General features: G+C 39.0%; 1 protein-coding gene across 1 annotated transcript in view; it reads right to left on the bottom strand.

Annotated features, from left to right (window-relative positions):
- Positions 1-2: 2 nt before the first annotated feature.
- TMEFF1 (transmembrane protein with EGF like and two follistatin like domains 1) overlaps positions 3-18,729 on the bottom strand; it is a 117,227-nt gene continuing 98,500 nt past the window's right edge. Inside the window, exons 6-10 of the mRNA XM_031589423.2 lie at positions 11,510-11,658; positions 10,484-10,549; positions 6,827-6,950; positions 2,387-2,545; positions 3-1,442 (exon numbers count right to left, since the gene is read on the bottom strand). Of these exons, the coding sequence (XP_031445283.1) occupies positions 1,358-1,442; positions 2,387-2,545; positions 6,827-6,950; positions 10,484-10,549; positions 11,510-11,658 (583 nt within the window). The 3' untranslated portion in view covers positions 3-1,357. The remainder of the gene's footprint in view (positions 1,443-2,386; positions 2,546-6,826; positions 6,951-10,483; positions 10,550-11,509; positions 11,659-18,729) is intronic.

Below are 18,729 nucleotides of genomic sequence, written 5' to 3'. Positions count from 1 at the left end.
GTGTTCCTGAAGCACTTGCACTGATGGAATTCAAACAGCACTCTGGAAAATGAGCACTGGCTGTTTTTGGAGCAAAACAAACTTCAGCTCTTCAGCTGGCTGCAATTGCCACGTGAGGTAACAAATAAACACACTAAACCGGAGGCAATATAGTGAAAACGCTGTATTGTGACATGCTTTTCCAGTTCAAAATGTTGAAAGCTTTTTTTTTTTTTTTTTTAATTGAACAAATTATTAAATCCTACATGCAAAATTCTGAAAGCCTAAACTACATGTTAAAACAGCTGAACACGTCCTATTCACACTTTATCTCTGGATCTCTCGAACAACAACTAACAGTCTATTAATATAACTATGACCAGCAGACTAACTTGGATGGACTTTCTTAGCTCTTGAAAATACTCTATACAAGAGCACTAGTAACTCATTCACTTTTATTTGCTCTTTTTGTTGTTTTTTTTTAAAATTATTATTTATTTTGTTTGAATCACAAACACTATACAATCTGCATCGTAGGTGTTAAAACATGTATTTTCTTTAAAAAAGTTTAAGAAGTATTAAAACAGCTTCAATTGTGATAAAGTAGGCTTTATTCCAATTATTTGTGTTCAATTATTCAACACCAACCTTTACAACCCCTAAATCTACCAAGACCTACTTCTTTTGGACCTGTGCCATCTGCTCTACCAGGCAACTTCCCAAATTAAGAAATTCATAATTTTGCCCTTTAAAAATAAATTGTCGGAATCATTAATGAAGATGGCAGTGCTTTGACCCAGCCCACACGTTTCATAAATATGTTACAACTACACACAGCACACAGCTTCACAGTTCATGCGATAGGCAGTGTCTAAAAAATCAGTTACTAACTTCCAAAAACATTTAAATATCTACGGTATTTAAACACAGTGTTTTCTAGTTTCTCATAAGAAAAGTAAGCTGTAAACATTTTTACCTTTAGTTCATGCCTTGTTTGCTAGGTAATGTGGACTTTTTATTGTTGGTTGTTTTGTGTTTGTTTGTTTGTTTGTTTGTTTTGTTCCCTTTTAAATCTACAACCATTGGTGGAATAAATCTGTGTTCCCAAAAATATTACATTCCATGAATAAAGCACAAGTCTATTATATAACCATGTGATACAGATACAGAAAATGAACTACTGTATTCAAAAACAGAAAAGTAAAGGTACTAAAACAGTCCATAGCTGTTAGAGCTGATGCTTTCAGAATACAGACCAACATTGTTACACTAAAAATGTTCAAAAATAAGGCCTCTGAAATAAATATTTCCATTCTTTAAAAAAAGATATAATAAAAATGTACATCACATGGTCAATGTAGGTATAAAAATCACTAAGTTAAACCATTCTGGATGATGTATCTGAAGTAAAATGGCCTAGGTTTTGCTTCTGCCGACGTCCTCTATTGTTTTTGGGGCATTTTCTGTTTAAAAAAAAATAAAAAAGAAAGAAAGAAAAAAGGACAAATGCTTTAATATATACCATATAAATTTAAACCTAGCAATAGTGAATTGACTTAACAACACCAAAGAGTGTAGGAACTGTGCTGGCTGAGTGGACATTCATGCTGTTTGGTACCTGGCTGATGGTTGTGGATTTACGTGGGACACTTAAAATCCCACTGAGAAAAGAATTCTGCTTAACTTGACAACCAAACCAGCAAGGTGCTATGCCCTTCAACCTTGATTGACAAATGCATGTATTATGGTAAATAGCTGTATTGGCTTTACTTTTTACAATTTCATATTTAAAATCCAGGGGGTGTTAAGACTGGATCAATTGGTCCTTGCAGTGCTGGACCTCCAGGTACTCTGCTGCTTGTTGGAACTCCCCAGGCAGAGGCCACCTCTCATCCCTTTCCTGGAGACGGATACACATCTAAGAAAGCATTATAAAAAAGACAGCAATTCTGACCAAGAAAGGACTTAGTCAGCCCACTGGAGACTGGGCAATGCAAGATATAACATTATTTATAGCTGAACTGCAGGAAAACAGCAACATGTCAACCTCTCTGGTTTCAGCAGGGTGGGGGGGTGGGGGGAGAGGGATGGGGAACCATATCTTCTATAAGATAATATCAAAGCTTGAATAACTCCATGAAGGTCTAACACAATAGCTGACCTTCTGAATGTTTCAAGGCTGATCTCCTCTCATGCGTAGCTGTTCTGGGGATTCAGAGAGGATGCAGGTGGTTTGCAAATTGAAATGAATGTGTATTTTGTGACAAAAAGAGTAATAGGTATCTTTTATGTGAGTATTTGAGAGTACTTGTTAATGCACATAAAAATCCGGAGGGGAAAAGATTTAAATATAGAAAAAGTGTATAAGTACAATGTGTAATTTTTCACTCCTTTGGCTTTTACCCACCTTGTTATGCACATGACAATTGCAACTATAATGGCAATCTGTACGGCTCCAATTATTGCTGCAATAAGGACATGCGTAAGCTTTTGTCTACTTGGGACAACATAAAGAATACTAAAGTCTGTCTTTTCACAGTGCTGTCCAGTATATCCTGATTCACACCTGAAAAAAGAAAAGGAACATTTAATGGAATACGTATTTTGACAGCAGTCCAGTCATTTTGTGATTGAAAGAAGGAGTCCAAGACTTGGGATGAAAAAGCCCAGTACTCACATCAGTGACAGCAGGAGAGAAACAGCCTCATCAGTGCTATCACTGCTGCTGCAGGAGCTCAGGACACATCACTTTTTGAAGCCTAAAATGAAATTTAGAGAGCAGAAGCACACAAAAGAGCTGAGATTCTGCCTTTTCTGTGAATGAGTGAAGAGGTTTGGATGGTTGCTGAGAAAGAGCTGGGGAGAAGGTGGAGATATGGTAGTGCCTGAATTGGAGAAAGGTTTGGATTTCTGGGACAAGAGGAGAGGCAGAAAACGTAGTCTGTCTCTTCTGTCCTGGATAGTGAGAGACCTGGTTGGGCAAAAGAAGTATGTGGGGTGGTTAAGTTAGGGCAATTTTTAGGAAAAATAAAGCAAGTAGATGAAAAAAGAAAATAGACCAGATGAGACACAAAGCAGTACGCTCAAGGAACTCGGCAGCAATGTCAAGATGAGCATGGAGTATAGAGAAGGAAGAAAAACCTTGAACAAACAGGGAAAAAGGAAAATGCCCTTTCAAGCTGCAGCTTACTGATGTGGAATCCTGCAAAAACTATTGGACAAGAGCAGCTTCGAGACCCCACCTGCCATGTCTCCAAACTACAGTCTTTTCCAATTTTTCTCTTCACTATCAACCTCTTACCCTGAGCCACCAGGAATTTCAGGGCAAATGCGCTTCACAGAGGTCAGGTAATCTCCCTTGCTGATTGTGCAGAGAAGTCAAGGAGACTCACAGCTGGCAGCTCATCCAGATGACTCTCACAATCCCCTGGGGGGAAACTGAGCTCCCTTACAGGACGCTAATGGGAAAAAACCTGATAACCCCTGACTGTTTATGTGAGACTTTGTGGAAGAAGCCATGAAAGTTGGCCAGAGCAAAGAGAAGCAGCTGCTCTAAATGGTATCTTGCCTAAGCAAACCAGCAACTAGCTCAGTGAGAAACTCAGCAGAGGCTGCTCCCAATCAATGACACATTTGTGCAGTGACAGTGAGGTTTGCCAGTAGTGAAGGTGGCAATGACAGAGTACCCAGGAGCACCTCATGCTGCAAGAAGAGAGAGGCTGAAGCTCAAAAAGGAAAGGAAAAATCTAACCCAGCACCACAGGAAGTGCTGGAGCCTGCAGGGCTACCAAATACACATCCCTGGGCAAGGGATTTTAATCTCTCCTCTTCTTGTCAGTGTAGGTGGGAAGAACTACTGAAAACCGTCAGCCTTCAGGTTGAAGTATGAATCCATGAGTGCTTGTTTTAAAGGACCACTAACAAGCGCAGGAGTAACAAGTTCCTTGTACAGCTATCCTTTAAAATCAACTGATGAGAGCACATCATTAAGGATACAGTAGAAAGCTGCAGAATTACTGCCACAGGAACAAAACCACTTCTTTTGTAAACTGGATACAACACAGACTTGGTCTCATCCATACAAAAGCGTTGCGCTAGGGTTAAGTGTTAATTCTGTTTGGAGGGACAAAATGATTATTTCCTAGACCTTCCTGCAACTGCTTAGGTGGCTCCTAAACTCCCTTTGTGTGCAGAGATAACTGCTGGGGTTTTCATATTCATATCTCCAGCCACGAGCAGCTGTGTAAGATACTTACGTTCAGGCATGAAATAAGTTCCAGTAACAGCAGAGCTATTAAAGAAAAGCCTCAGCATATTGTAAGTAAGCCTGGTAATGGCTAAAGATTGGAAAGGAATTGGGAGAAACGTGATAGCATACAAGAAGTAAGAGGAGAGGGAACACTGTTGATCACGTAAGAAGAAAGAAGAAGAAAGTGGCCTTCGTGCAAGTGAAGAGGATTGAATTCTTCTTTGTGACTTTGCTTTTATTTTTATTAAAGAAGATAACAACAGCCAAATGGTGATCAATGTGAGAATTGCTTTACAGCATGAGGCAAAACAAAGCAAAGGAAGCACAAGTAATTCAAAAACATTTGCTGTGAAACACTGAAGTGGCAGGAAATTATTTCTAAGAAATACTGAATGGAGATTTAGCACTATTGAATTCCTGCAAAGCAGAACTGTTTGTGTTAAGAATTGTGTTGGTAGTGTGGGTGAAGTAGTAGGCAATAGTTTAAGCTGCCTGGTAAATGGGCAGAACAGATTTTAAGGCATTCTTCTGCATTAATATAAAGCATGATAAACATAGGTCAGTGAGGATTCATCAGACTATGCTGATCAGTCAATTAATGGAGTTAATGAAACGAAGATTAGATTCCTCTGCAGGGGATGAACTCTGCCTTCCTGATGCAGCCTGCCATAAGGGCACAACTGCACTGCACCAGGGAGGCAGCAGGAGACAGATCAGATCCCAGTTGTGCAAAAGCTACTAAATTGAGTATTGTGCAATTTACTACTACAAAGCCTTCCTCCAGTCCACCTGATGGCAGTTCTGGAGGGCTGCTGTACGGTGAGCATAGCGATTCATTGTACTCAGTGACAGCATAAATCAGATTTGCTCTGAATAGGTATTTTCAGCAGTTCTGTAGGTCATCTGGTACATCTCACACACCACTCTTTGGAAATAAGGACCGTGAGTATTTAAATAGCCAAGCAAGTCCAAAGGACATTTGGTGCTTCAGGCCGAAAACTGACAGTCAGAAATTCTTGACTGGAACCCTGTGAGGTTTGCTGTGCTGCGCCAAGTGCTGAGACTATTTCAGCTTAAATAATCAACCATTTAAATAAATAAGCAATAGTAGTAATACTAAAGGTAATTATAAAATAGAATTTAAAGAGGCAGTATATTAATCAAAAGCATTAAGACTTCATTATCTGTACTTCAGATTAACAATAAATATTTAAACAATTGAATAGTAATTGAATTATAAATAAATAAATGACTATTTATAATAGTGCTAACCAGAATAAAACTGAGAAATTAAAAAAGTCAGTTCATTCGGAATGGTTTTTTTGAAACAGCACTAACTTGAATATTTTGCAGATAAATCCATAATAAATTGTAATAAACACAACTCTGGATCAAAAGAACACTGTACTCAAAAACTGCTGCCCACCAAGACAATGCTGGGGATGCAACCAGATTCCCAAGAGAAACCAAAGCATGTTATCCTCTCTTGGTTTTGGCCAAAGAAAAGAGAAAAACAAATACAATCCTATCAGAGAGTTGAAAACAAGAACGTGTCTCAGGTGGGTAAAGGAATACAAGCTTTCAATTGGCTAAGCCAACGTCTGTATTGGCTCTTCTTTTTGGGCTTCCTGCTCTCTAGTCAGTCTGGAAACCCTTACATGTTGGTAGTGAAGAAACGCCTCACTTGATAAAGATCAAGGGAGAAAGTATAAGATCTGATGGATTTATAGCTGAAGTTTCCAAAGCTAAGGATAAATAGCAAAGAGTAATAGCACCTTCCGCTACATTATTCTGGAAGTACAAATTTGCGAGATAAAATTCAGGAGTGAAAACTCCAAATAAGTAAGGCACTACATGTTATTAAGATGTAGCCATTTTCTGAAACACACATTTTTAAATGATTTCCTAATTTTTAAAGAAAAAGAGACATAGAATTTAGTGACACTTAGAGAAAAAAAATACTTGGTAGCTAAAGAAATAAAAAGTTCACATTTCTTGGGTAACAGTAGCTTAATACTGAGCTGTTAAATAATGCTGCAGACAAAAAATGTGGATAAAGAATATTTTGCAATTTATGCTCTCTAAATAAAACATACTATTGTGAAGTAATAAATATAATTGTGAGGCAATAAATATTAAAAATTGTGAGGCAATAAATATTAAAAATAACATTGATACTCCAGAGAATTTATGCCAAGAGCAATAAGATGTATAGATAACACGAGAACAGATTTAGAGATCAATAGGGCAATTGCAGTCAGACAGAAAAACCATGCAAGGAACAGGCAGTGGTTTCTAGGTTTTGCTTTTCTCTTGACAAGATCTACCAGCTGAAAACAAGGAGCCAACACTAAGGCCAGAGTCTTCAGAGGGATTCAGCTTCTGAACCACCTTGCATATGAGCAGCTGAGTCCTTCCTCTGAACACTGGCTTCTGCGTGACCACTGCAGCTGTGTGCTGCCCACAGCCCAGGCATGTGGCTTCTGTGCCACTGCTTCAGTAACTGCAAACGGATACATGCTGTAATTATGGCTAAGGAACATTCTGATTAAGCCATATGGCAATTTCAAGCATATTTTGGAGGCGTTCAGGACTTACCGGCAGGAAGCCTTCTGAGTGGAATAAATGAATTCACATTTTCCATGTATGCAGTAGCCATTAAAGCTTTCTGAACAAGGTATGTGGTTACCAATGTAAATGTCTTCTCTTTGATCACTGGCATCTTAAAAAAAAAAAAAAAGATACATAAAAAATATAAATGCTGTACAGTATTATTAAAAAGTCTCAAGCAAGAATAGTTGAGGAACGCCCTGAAAGACTGATGGTGAGTAAAGAAATGCAGAACAGTGAAGCAAAGGCTTAAGGGTGAAGTTTCATAAACACCTGCTGTTATTTGGTAGGATGCATCACACTGAAAAATGATCCTCAGAAATATCCTAACATTCTTCTTATGTGAGCTTTCTTGAAAGGAGAAAAGTATTTCTGATAGAAACAACCAAGTGAGGTAAGATCAGAAGTTTTGTCAGTGTCACTGTAGCATGGAGCAAACACATAGATACATAAAGCCCACTCCTATGTCTAAACAGAAGATCTGAAGGGTTGGAAAGAAACTAAAGCACATTTTATACTTACTGGGTAGAAAATTCTGTTCTGACTGGTATCAGCAGTCATTACAGTTGAAATCAAACACATTACAACAGCTGTCTTCCTAGTCTTCCTACAGAAACTCCTTTTCAGAGTAGGAACCTCAAAATACTGCAATGAGCTCAAAATACCAATTCTTTTGGAAAGTGTAATGATTCTGGCTGGAATGGAGCTAACTCTTTCATCACCACAGCCCCTATAGTTCTGGGTTTTGAATTTATAGTTGAAAAAGTGTTGATAACAAGCCAGTATTGGCTGTTGCTGAAGGAAGCTTGCAGAGCCAACAGGCTTTGTCCTGCTCATCCCTCTGCTCCCTTTGAGCAACCTGGGGGTGTTCAAGAGCTTTGGAAGGGACAACTGTCCCGAAGCGTACAAAAAGATATTCAGGATTTCATACTCAGCAACAGAACTAGGGGTTTTGGTCTTCCTTCCCAAAGTGGCAGTTGTTCAGAGATTGGTGGTACTGGTCAGCTTGTGGGAGATTATGAGTGATGGTCTTTGTATCGCTTGCTTTATTCTTTTTTTCTCCTTCATCTATTAAACTATTTTTACCTTGAGCAATTATTTTTTTCCTCACTTTTGCTCTTCCAATTTTCTCCCCTGTTCTCCTGAGGGAATAGAGTAGGTGAATGAGCAACTGGTGGGTGCTTAGCTGCTGGCCAAAGCAGCCCAGCAGAGGAGGGCAGTCCCTTCTGCCCAAGACCTCCTGCATCTGTCACTATCAAAACCTGCATACATTTTATACCATTTCCCCAAAAAATTGTTCTGTAAAGAAGTCTGAAATACAGAAGTTGGTCTTTTGTAATGAACTTTTCTAAAGTGCAGGGATCAAAAGATGTGGTTGTACTTGTGGAATTATGTTCATTTCTAGGCAATAGACTATAGCTTCACAAACACAAGATTATAATGAACTGCAGGTGCAAAGCAAAAAAGGACTGTGAAGAAGAATTCTCTTACACAATCACCGATTATTTCAAATAACACCAAAAAGAAAGAGAATGCATTCATATACAGATTAAAAAAAGGAAATGCATGCTGCTGTTTTAGGTTTCCCTTGAATATTTTCTGGAATATTAAGAAAAAAATTATCTTAACATTAGAGGTTTCAGAAGCCTCTAGGTTTCCTACTAAGAAAGCCTATTTGTTCAGGCTGTTCTTCAAAGTTACAGAAGACTTGACACAAGTGGAAGACATAGCCTTATGTTGACAATACACCTGATACTCCTCTGTTGGAATAGACTACATGGTGGTATGTCCAAGAGGAGGAAATTGTGTCATCTCAAAATTGTTACCTCCCTCCTCCTCCAAGCAGTTAATTACTGTTGTATCTATCTCAATCAGGGGTTAGTAATAAGCTACATACATCGGTCTGTCCAGATGGCTGTGCTGTTCTTATTGTATATATGAATGCAGACAGTGGGACCCACTGACAGATGCATCCCCTGGAAGGCAGCCAAGTAGCCACAACTGCTCAAGCCATAAACACAACGTGGGCTGAGCGAAGTAAAATGGACATTTATCCATCCATTGATGGGAATCAATTTTTAACATGAGAGGCCAGCCAGACTTCTAAGTGAGAGATTTAACTGGTGTAGAAAAAGTGATCAATTAAAAAAAAATTAGATGCATTACCAGAAAGAAGAGGCCTGCACAGCAACTGAAAGTGATGTCCATCTTAGCAGGACAAAAACAGAAGTCCAGTTGCACCAATGAAGTGAGATCACTCTGATTTAACTTTAGGTAGATACAATAGGAAGAGGAGACCATCCTGGCCATGATTCTAAGGACTGAGAGATACTATATATTCAGAGGAGAGGGTTTAACAAGAGTGATGCACAGGACTCAAAAGTAAAAGCACACAGATAGAAGTGCAGCCTGTTCTCTTCTCCTGTAGGAAAAAGTCATTCACAGTACTTCACTTCAGGCTTTCGCTGTCTAAAAAACTTGACTACCACATAAAAAAAACTTAGAACTATTTTTTAGCACAACATATTCCCTTCTTGCACATCATCTGCTGAACTTGAGACCGCACAAACTATATATTTAATCATAATTATTATATGCAGTGCTCTTCCCATTTACTTGATTTCAAGGACAATTTATGGGCAAGGAATAAAAGACTATAACTTCTTCCAAATACGAACCAAAAGTGGTGTTTTATCAATCACATAATAAGATGTATATTGCATTTCATCCCTTTTATGCCCCCACAATGTAAGTGAATATTGACATTACATCATTCCAATTGGTACTTAAAAAGAATGAAAATAAAAGAATTTGTGAAAAAGGAAAAAAGCACAGAGCTTTTTAGCAATGAATGGGTTTTCAAGATGAACACAGGGAATGTCTAAAGGCATGGCTGAATGCTTTTATTGCGGGTGGCCATGGGAGTGCAAAACAAGTGTAATGACAGAAAAAAATTAAAGGTCAGAGCTAACAGAGAAGGTAAAACTGCTATTACTTGTGAGAGAAGAGGAGGCAAGGTTATCACCTATGCAGATCTGCTCTGAGAAAGCCAGGTGTTTTTCCTGGACAGCAACACTTTGAGCAAGAGCCATGAGCATTTGTTCTGAGAAAAAATGAGGTGCTGACACATAAAATAATTGAGCAGAAAGTGAAACTCTATCTTCTTTTGTTTATACTAAGGAATTAATTCATATAGGTAAAACGTTTCCAACCAATGTGATTTAGCATTTTGTTTTACATAAAAGATATTAAAATGACCAAATACAGAATCTGCACTTTTTTGGCAGATGTTTTCAGAAAAGAGGGGATTGCAGGGGGCTTGTGTAATTTCATCTGTTATCTCACAGCTTGATATCTTGCAGTAAAGGCATTTTCACAGCACTTGGCAGGGGTCTAATCCTGTGACTGTTGAGGAGGGGTGATGAGCAGCTGAGCATCTTAAAAGAATACGGCAAGGCAAAATTCACAAATCCTGCACATCTACTTCATGCCAGCCTTACAATGACAGTGCTGCAAGAAAGAAGCTGTTCACAGGTCTGTTTTGGCTACAGAAATCAAAGCTGCAAGCAGATGAGAAAGGACCTGCTCACTGTCTTTTCTCATCTTGGGAAACCATAACCAAACAGCACAAAGCCAGCACGATACCTTTCACCTCTGGCCGGTACTGCATGCCGTCGTCTTTCTTTCCAACTGCGTTTGTGTCATCTGCTTCTAGATGATAAATACATGCATGGATAGCTATTAGGAAAAGCTTAATTCCAAGCCACTGCATACACATCATTGAGAATAATAGTCAAAGAAAAAAGTGCAGTACAAGCACACACACTCCCATATTGTTCCTCCCATCCAACCATGGCAGGAGCATGTAGAGTCAGTAATTCCAGACTCTAGCCTAACACAGGGCTCACCTCAGACTGAGATTTTGAACTTAAATATCTTCCATTATATGAGCCTAAGTTATTTTGGTTGAGATATATATTCTTTTTCAAACTATTCAAATTACAGATTTTGTAACCAGCAAAGGGATGGTGAACAGCTGTTATTACAACAGGAAGGTCCTATAGGCAATTCACCTTGATCTGATTGAAACCAAGACTCCAAAACTGTGGATGCCCCCTGCCTGGAAGCATTTAAGGCCAGGCTAAAGGTCCCTTAAAGATTCCTTCCAACCCAAACCATTCTATGATTCTATGATCAACAGCACACATGGCAGTTTTGGTGCACCTTTCCAGCACTGGAAAAGGGAATGGATAAACAGCAGTGCAACTGAGGCCCAACTTTACTCACCTTGCAATTATATTTTACAGTCTCCAGTAGCAACAGTAAGCATTTTCCACATTCCAGTATTCCCTTTTCTTTCCTACTTCTAACAGTACCCTAATGTAGGGATATTGCTTACATTCTCCTATGACCTTTTGTTGTCTTTTCAGGTAATAGCAGCCAGAAGAAGAAAAGTTAATGGAAGCATACCACATCATATATATGGAGTGTAAACATACATCTATGTGGGGAAAACTAAAATACAGATGGTGAGTTCACTGATAGTGAGGAGAACTAAAATACAGTTCACTGATACCTGGATCAGCCAATTCTAATTAAAAATGGAAAAGCTTTAACAAGCCTATTTATATTCTGAATTTACATTTGTTGGAGAAATAAAATTAAACCTACCTGAGCAGTGTCCAAGATGCCTGATGTCTATCTGCTCTTGCCTCAGACAGGATGCTTCTCTAACAAAACAGGGGTTGTTATAAGAACTTCCATCAGAAGCACAGACAGGATTAAAACTGTACCCACTGCAGTCTATATTGCATACACACCTGGAAATTGAAACAACAAAATTGACATCCAGCAAGCAAAGAGCAAGTGATGTTGAGTCTTGAGCAAACAATAGCTAATATGTTAATACCAGCCTCCTTCATCCAGGAGAAGAGCCTGTTGCATGAGGATGATGAAGAACTTGCTGATACCTCAGGTTTCCAAGAAGAATTTACAGAATCATGAATGAGTACCTCAGTGATCTTTTTAAAAAATGTATTGATATTTCCAGTTTTACAATGATAACAGTCTCACTGATTAATAAACAAAAAATGGTGACACATTGCTAGGACGATTCACAACATGAATAAAAGTATGTTTGTTGTTTTTCAAGAATTCTGCTTTTTCAAAAGCAAATGAATATTCCACTTTTTGGGGGGTGTCGGGATCCCTGAGGTGGAGCAAGAACAGGACTTTCATTTCTGTTAAGCATTTAAAAGAATTTTTTTTTTATTTCAGAGCAATTCATTGTTGAATGAATTGCTGAAACATTCATTCATACCTTTGAAAGTTAACAATGCATTTATTATATTGTATTTAAAACAGGATTATGTGATCTAACTATTTCATGTTACATCCATGTAATACTTCAGTTGTTTTAGACAAAGCATTTTCTGTATCATTTGCAAGAAGAGATCATAAACAAAAATCAGGAAAAAGACCTATCATGTGCAGGCTGCTACTGACCCAAACATAGTGGAGACTAAGACTTGTCTATGGCTGAGACTTACTCCTTTTTAGTTAGACATTTCTGCTGCTCCCCCCAAAAAGTTCTGAAATTTGGCGTGTGTAAATGGCACTAGAAAACTTCCAACTTTCCAACCTCCAACCTCTTACTTATTTCAGACAATATACTACTTTTTATGTGAACCTCTCTTTTTTATTTTTTTAAATATCTCTCATGTCACTCCGCAAGGCTCACAGAAGCAAGTGGTATGGCTGCAGGATGGAGGAGGCAGGGGTGCTGTGAGAGCAGGATAGAGGTGAGAGCTCTGCATCCTCTAAGGAGGACACACTGTCCTCTCACCAGAAAACTCCACACAGGGGACACATGGTCTGTCTGACTGCTGTTAGATTAATCTGGATTCATTCTTGTAAGACATGGAGAGGGAAAAAAAACAACAGACAAGCTATCTACATGTCAGGATTTTTAAGTTCTTTCCAGCTGTTCCAGATACAATTAAATGATTAAATAAACGTGTGTGTGTGCCTCAAGTCAGTAACAAATCTTGCAGTAAAACCTATTTCCACACTTTTTCTCTTCTCTCTTTCCATGAGCATATTTTGTTACTTTTGTTATTTTTGGCTTTAAAGCTACTACATTTCCCAGTAATATTTCAAACTTGTGAACTTCAGATTATTGCTAGACAAACGAGCATCTCTAGCACAAACAGATTTAATGTGCACCTACAGACAATTAAAAACTGCCGCAGTAAAGAGGCTCTACACATCTTAGGGAGCTACCTGAAAGTTGTCCCTAAATATCAATGGCATTGACATGTTACATTACTTTTTTTCTTACTAGAAATGGGAACTCAGCATGGTTATAAACCTTAGACCTGGGAAAGGAAGTACTCTTTTGTTTACATGCTCCCCCATGACTTTAAGCTCAATAAGCCTAATGAGAGCTTTATTAGGATTTAGTATATGCAAATAAATGTTCACAGCTCAGCAGTTGTGTACATTTATTGAACCAAACTAACAGAGAGCTAGTCCTCATTTGTGTGGCACTGGCTGTGTGCTTACTGATATCTTTCCTCAGCAATCAGGAATCTCATCTACACCTGCATGCCCATCCTTGTCACATTTATTTTTTATCTCCAAGCAAACTCCATCTCTGTTTCTGTGTCCAAACAGCTCCACTTCTGCCTATAGTCATCATCCAAAGTCTGCAGCACCACAATTACTGTTAGCTCTTATCATTGCTGGTGACAAACAAGGTGACTTTTGAAAATCATTTTTCCTTTCTCATGTGACAAGTTAGTGTTGAAACTCTTGGAAACTGCTTAAATTTTCAAGCTCTGTTTAGTTCAGACTTAACACCTAGTGTTAAATGCATACTTACTTCAGACTGCAAAATGCTTCTTCTAGGAGGTAGTTGTGAATTCTTGTCTTCTTATTTTAAGATTACTGATAAACACTCCCAGCCTTAACTCCAACCCCGTAGCTCATGTACAAAAATTTATTTTCAACATTTAAAGTTCTTATCTAGATGTTGGAAAAGAGGGGAGAAAAAAGAAATGCACAAAAAACCACGAGCTCAGCTGCTCCTCATACCTCTTGCCCTCAAGAGACCCTTCCCCATCTTTGTAGCCCTCCTTTGTATGTTCCTCTAAGAGTTTTATGTCCTTCTTATATTGTGCCACCCAGACTTGCACACAGTGCTTGTGGTGAGGCTGCACAGCGCAGAGCAGAGTAGCACAATCCCTTTCCTTGGCTAGAGAGCAATGCCAGAGTATCATTGGGTAGGTCTTGACTGCCTTTCTCTGTGAGGAGGCTGGGCAGAAAGTGGTGCTAGTTCTTTCTCTGATGCTTTTTGCTATTACCAACCACTACTAGCCATGGTGCTTGCAAATCCAGCTAAGGTCCCAGGGCATCTCCCAGCACGGGCACGCCTGGTTCAGGATCTGTCCCTGCTTCCAGGATCATCCCATCCTCCTTCTAGCCCTCTTTCTCCTTTCCATGACCACTTTCTTTTAGGACCGCTTTCTCTCTGGAACCCAAGCTGTTGCTTTCCCCTTCTAGACTGCCATCAGGAATGAAATGCACCATCAGGTTCCTAATTGATGACCTCGCCTCATGTCTCTTTTTTAATTGGAGAACTCAGGACATGACACTTCCACTTAGACTGTATTACCCCAAATTTACAAGCAGACCGTGGTGGTTGCAGCTAGCAGTTAGCAAGCTTCTGCTCAAGAGTTCAGAAGTTTCACACATTCACTCACATGCACAGTTATCTGCCTGAGGCTGTTAGCTGCTGCTTTGCCTATGTCTGTGAGGCAAAATGATAACTCAGACCTTCACCTGGCAGTTCAGTTACTTGTATAGATGCTTGAACTGAGCTGTCTGGCATGTAAAAGTAGGCAATTTACATATACTGCTGGATAATGAAGTGGGCTGACATACTTCAAAAATTAAGATTATTTTGCTCCATTATTCAAAAGTGAAAATCTGAAGCCTTTCAGAGGGCTGGAAGGGAATGAGTTAAGGCTTTAGCTGGGGCATGATGGCATGAAGAGAAGAGGGCCTCTGTGGATGCAGCAGAGAGGGACCCAGGAGCACATATTAGGAAAGTGCATGTGGGGCACTCTGAGCTGGGCACCAGGCAGAGGTGAGTGGTTTGACAGCATACCTTCCTGCCCCAGCCCAGGAGAGGTGAGTGTGAACAGGAACGGAAAAAAAAAAAAAAAAGGAGGTAGAAGCATAATGAAAAATTGTTTGGCACATTTGATACCAACTTGCACAGCCTCTAGTCTCCATGGTACTGCTTCATCTGCTATCCTTCTTCCTTTTGCTAATATGCCATGTGAGAGCAGACTAGCAGAGGCCCACATCTCCACATGCTCCCATCCTATGAACTCAGCTTAAGGGACTGAACTTCCCAGTGAAGCTGAAATATGCTTTTGGTAGAAAACATGAAACAAAAAATGTTTTTAAATGCTTGGTGTTTGCTAAGGAAGGTAAAACCATGGGAGAATGAATTGCTGCTCTGATGCTGTATATCAAAAAAACAAAGTTGGCAGCTGAATTCCTGAGAGAGGACAGGCTCACTACCACTGTCTGAAACCTAAAAGCAACTCAGGAAAGTATTGTAAGATTCCCAAATGAACCTTCTGTGAAATACAGAAAATATGCTACATCCTGAAGTCAGAGAGCTACAGAGAGCAGGACAATGGCTTGATGCTGTAGCAAGGACAGAAAATCCAACCGCCTAAGGGTAACTGACCACCACCATGGGCTGGACTCCTAACGTCAGGCAGATGTCAAAGCCTAGGACAACTAAACACAGCCCTTGAGGAGGTGTAAATTATACACCTTGTTGATTTCAGCCCTTATTTTGTTACTTCAGGCAGTGACTTCCTGCTTTTGATTTTAACACCTTGTGCTTCAGAGGCTTTCTTTGCTTTTCAGTCTCCCAAACAGCAATACACCATGTGACCCTTCCTCCCCTTCCTTTTCCAGTAAAATAGCAGTGCAATACTTTTCAGTGAGAGCAAATACATGCCTTAGCCTCTTGCCTCCTTACCCAGGATATCTGAAATTAAAAAAAAATAGAATATAATTCTATGTGAACTTATCCCTGCCATGAGATAGTACATATAGATAGTAACTGTACATTAGATAGTACAGTTAAACTACAGGGGAATGATTTGCAATGGAACATAATTTTATAAAGCAGGAAGCATTGGAAAGCCTATATCGATAAGGTTTAGGTTAAGATATTAACCCACATTAAGAAAAAAAAAAGGTATTTCAAACAGAATTTTCCACCTTATTTCTACTCATTTAAAATAGGTATTAAAGTACTATTCTGCATCTATTGAGACAGCATCACAGCTTTGATTCTAGCTTTTCATATTTTTAACTGATTTTTAGATAAAATTTTCATTCTATTCTTTATGGAAAAGAACAGGAGCAAGATGCATTCAATTATGAGGTGTGCTTTGTGCATGTGCCTTCTGGTAAGCAAGTAGCTGCACACTGAAATTATAATGTACCAGAATGGATGTTTTAAGAAAAAACAAAACACAGTGCCTATCACACAATACTTTTTGTAATAATAGAAAATTACTCACATATGGAAACTCAATCCTTGCATGTGAAATGAACCACAATTGCTTAGACACTGCTGTTTTGACCCCTTAGTATATTTTCATAAATGTTAAAGCTTGATCCTATTCTGGATCACTGCCACAATCCTAGCTGCCCTGTGAGGATGTCAGTCACAAATAACTGCAGAACAGTATTTGCTTATATGCTTCTAGTGTGGAAAACTTGATGTTAAAACAGCTTTCATACTGAAAGTAGCCAGAAAATGCAATGACAGGAAAACTGTGGTTGAAGTGAACTCCCGTCTCCAGAGCAGAGCCAGTGACACTTGGGATCACATGTGACAAGGCTTGAATATGGGCAGCAGAGAGGTTTGAGTCCTGTCTCTCAGGCAAGTGCCATGCTGACAGGTATGCTTGTGCCTCGCAAGTGATCCCACAAGGGAATCAGGAAGGCCCTTAGGAAAGAAAACCCCAAATTTTAACCAAGAATAATTATTCAAAAATTATTACATCAAAAGCTTGCAAAAACATTAAAATACTTTCAAATACCATAGTATCATTAGCTTTCAGTCCGTTATTCCTGAGTAACTTCCAGAAACCATTCTCTAAAGTCCAGCAGTGGTCCAAGCATAAACTACTGATGCTGACCTGATAAGAGTGCACAGAAAAGTGCACTCTTTATTATAAAAAATAATTTTAAAAAATGCTCTGCAAAAAAAGGCTTCCTTGTTCCCTCCAGTTGATTTTTAGAAAACATCAGTCTTACTTTAGACTTGCCAAAGCCATGCCTTGTTGAGTAAATTGGTCATCATATCCCAGCACAGGCTGAGAGAATGGCAAAATTCTTGATCTGCTGTTAATTTTGGATGTTTTTGCATTCCACAGTTCAAGCCCTACTGCTGCTCTGCTGTTGGCTTTTGTATGTGCTTGCCAAACATGATCCTGCTTTTTGCTGGTAAGAAAAATGAAAAACTACCAAGTAGTACCTTCTGCCTGATGTGTGGCTGCTCAGTGCAGCTTTCAGAAGAAGAAAGTTAATCACTTAAAGAGCAGCCACTTAACATACATTTGTACTAAGGATAACTTAAAAGTATTTGATGATTCATACCAGAAAGAAGCGAATGAGTGCTTCCAGCTTGCTACAGAAGTCATACTGGGATAAAAAGAGTCAGAGCACAACAAGAGTTTTTTCAAGACCCTTCCTATTTGTTTTTAATCAAGAGGCTTGAAACGGTACTTAATTCTCCAAGCTGATGTCTTGCTGGAGATGGTTACTACTTAGTGTCTCTCAATTTAGGCCTGAAAAATCAACAGGACATATCCAGATGTTTTCATGATGTGGCAGGGTAAACACAAAGAAACTAAATTTTGTCACTTGTCGTCAGAAAGCTGATATCCTAAGAAAGAAGGCAATGATTTGCTTTCATGAAAGTTGCTTTTGGAAGTTGCATGCAAAGCATTCATTAACACCATTAGTTAAACAGAAAAGCATTTGAATATCAAGTGGTGATAAAACTGAACCAAGCAACAACAAAAAAAGGTGCTTCCAATAAATAAGAAATGAGAACGTACCATTCATTTATAAGAGGTTACTAGGTGTAACAAGGAAAACTTATTTAGTGAAATGACGTGACACATTTGAAACAAGCTCAGGCTGTAAGAGCACTTGCTGCTATCAGTAAATTAATTAGATCCCCAGAGACCATAACACATTTCAAGGCTCCTTTTCCTTTTCAGGCTTCAAGGGGCATGCGATTTCTTGGAAATTCTGGCTGCTTAATAACTGCGACAGATTCAAAGAAAAGAGGAAAAGCAGACTTGGGGAGTGGTTGTGACTGCTGTGAGAGGCCAGCCATTCCAAGCAGAGGGCAGGCCTTTGTGCCCATGTGGGATTTTCCAGGAATGTTTTTCTGGATGGACATTATGAGGAGTACTGCTAGCCCCTCCTTTCCAGTAGTAGAATGCAACAGTAAACTTTCCCAGCTACTCACCTATTTATTGACATATCTGTTTACAAGTATAGAATGGAAACAGCAGAATAAAACAGCACGTGAGATGCACACAGATGGATAAATGTAAGCTTGATGGAATAAATTTAGGTGAACAGAAATAGCTGGGGTGTTGCAATTGCAGTTAAGAAGATAACCAAGTGTGATAAAGGCAAATGAAGGATTACCTTTCCTTTGATGTTCATTCCCTTGTGTGCAATTCTCTCCAGATGAAACTTGAACTAAGAAAATCTGGGTTTCAAAGCGATTTCTCTACCTATTCAACTAACGTTGAATATTCATTAGTTTTTTT

Source organism: Phasianus colchicus, chromosome 3, assembly GCF_987193195.1.
Source record: "Phasianus colchicus chromosome 3, bPhaCol1.hap1.1, whole genome shotgun sequence".
Lineage (NCBI taxonomy): Eukaryota > Metazoa > Chordata > Aves > Galliformes > Phasianidae > Phasianus > Phasianus colchicus.
The sequence above is the reverse complement of the archived record's forward strand: the minus strand, read 5'-3'. Positions and strand labels throughout refer to the sequence as shown.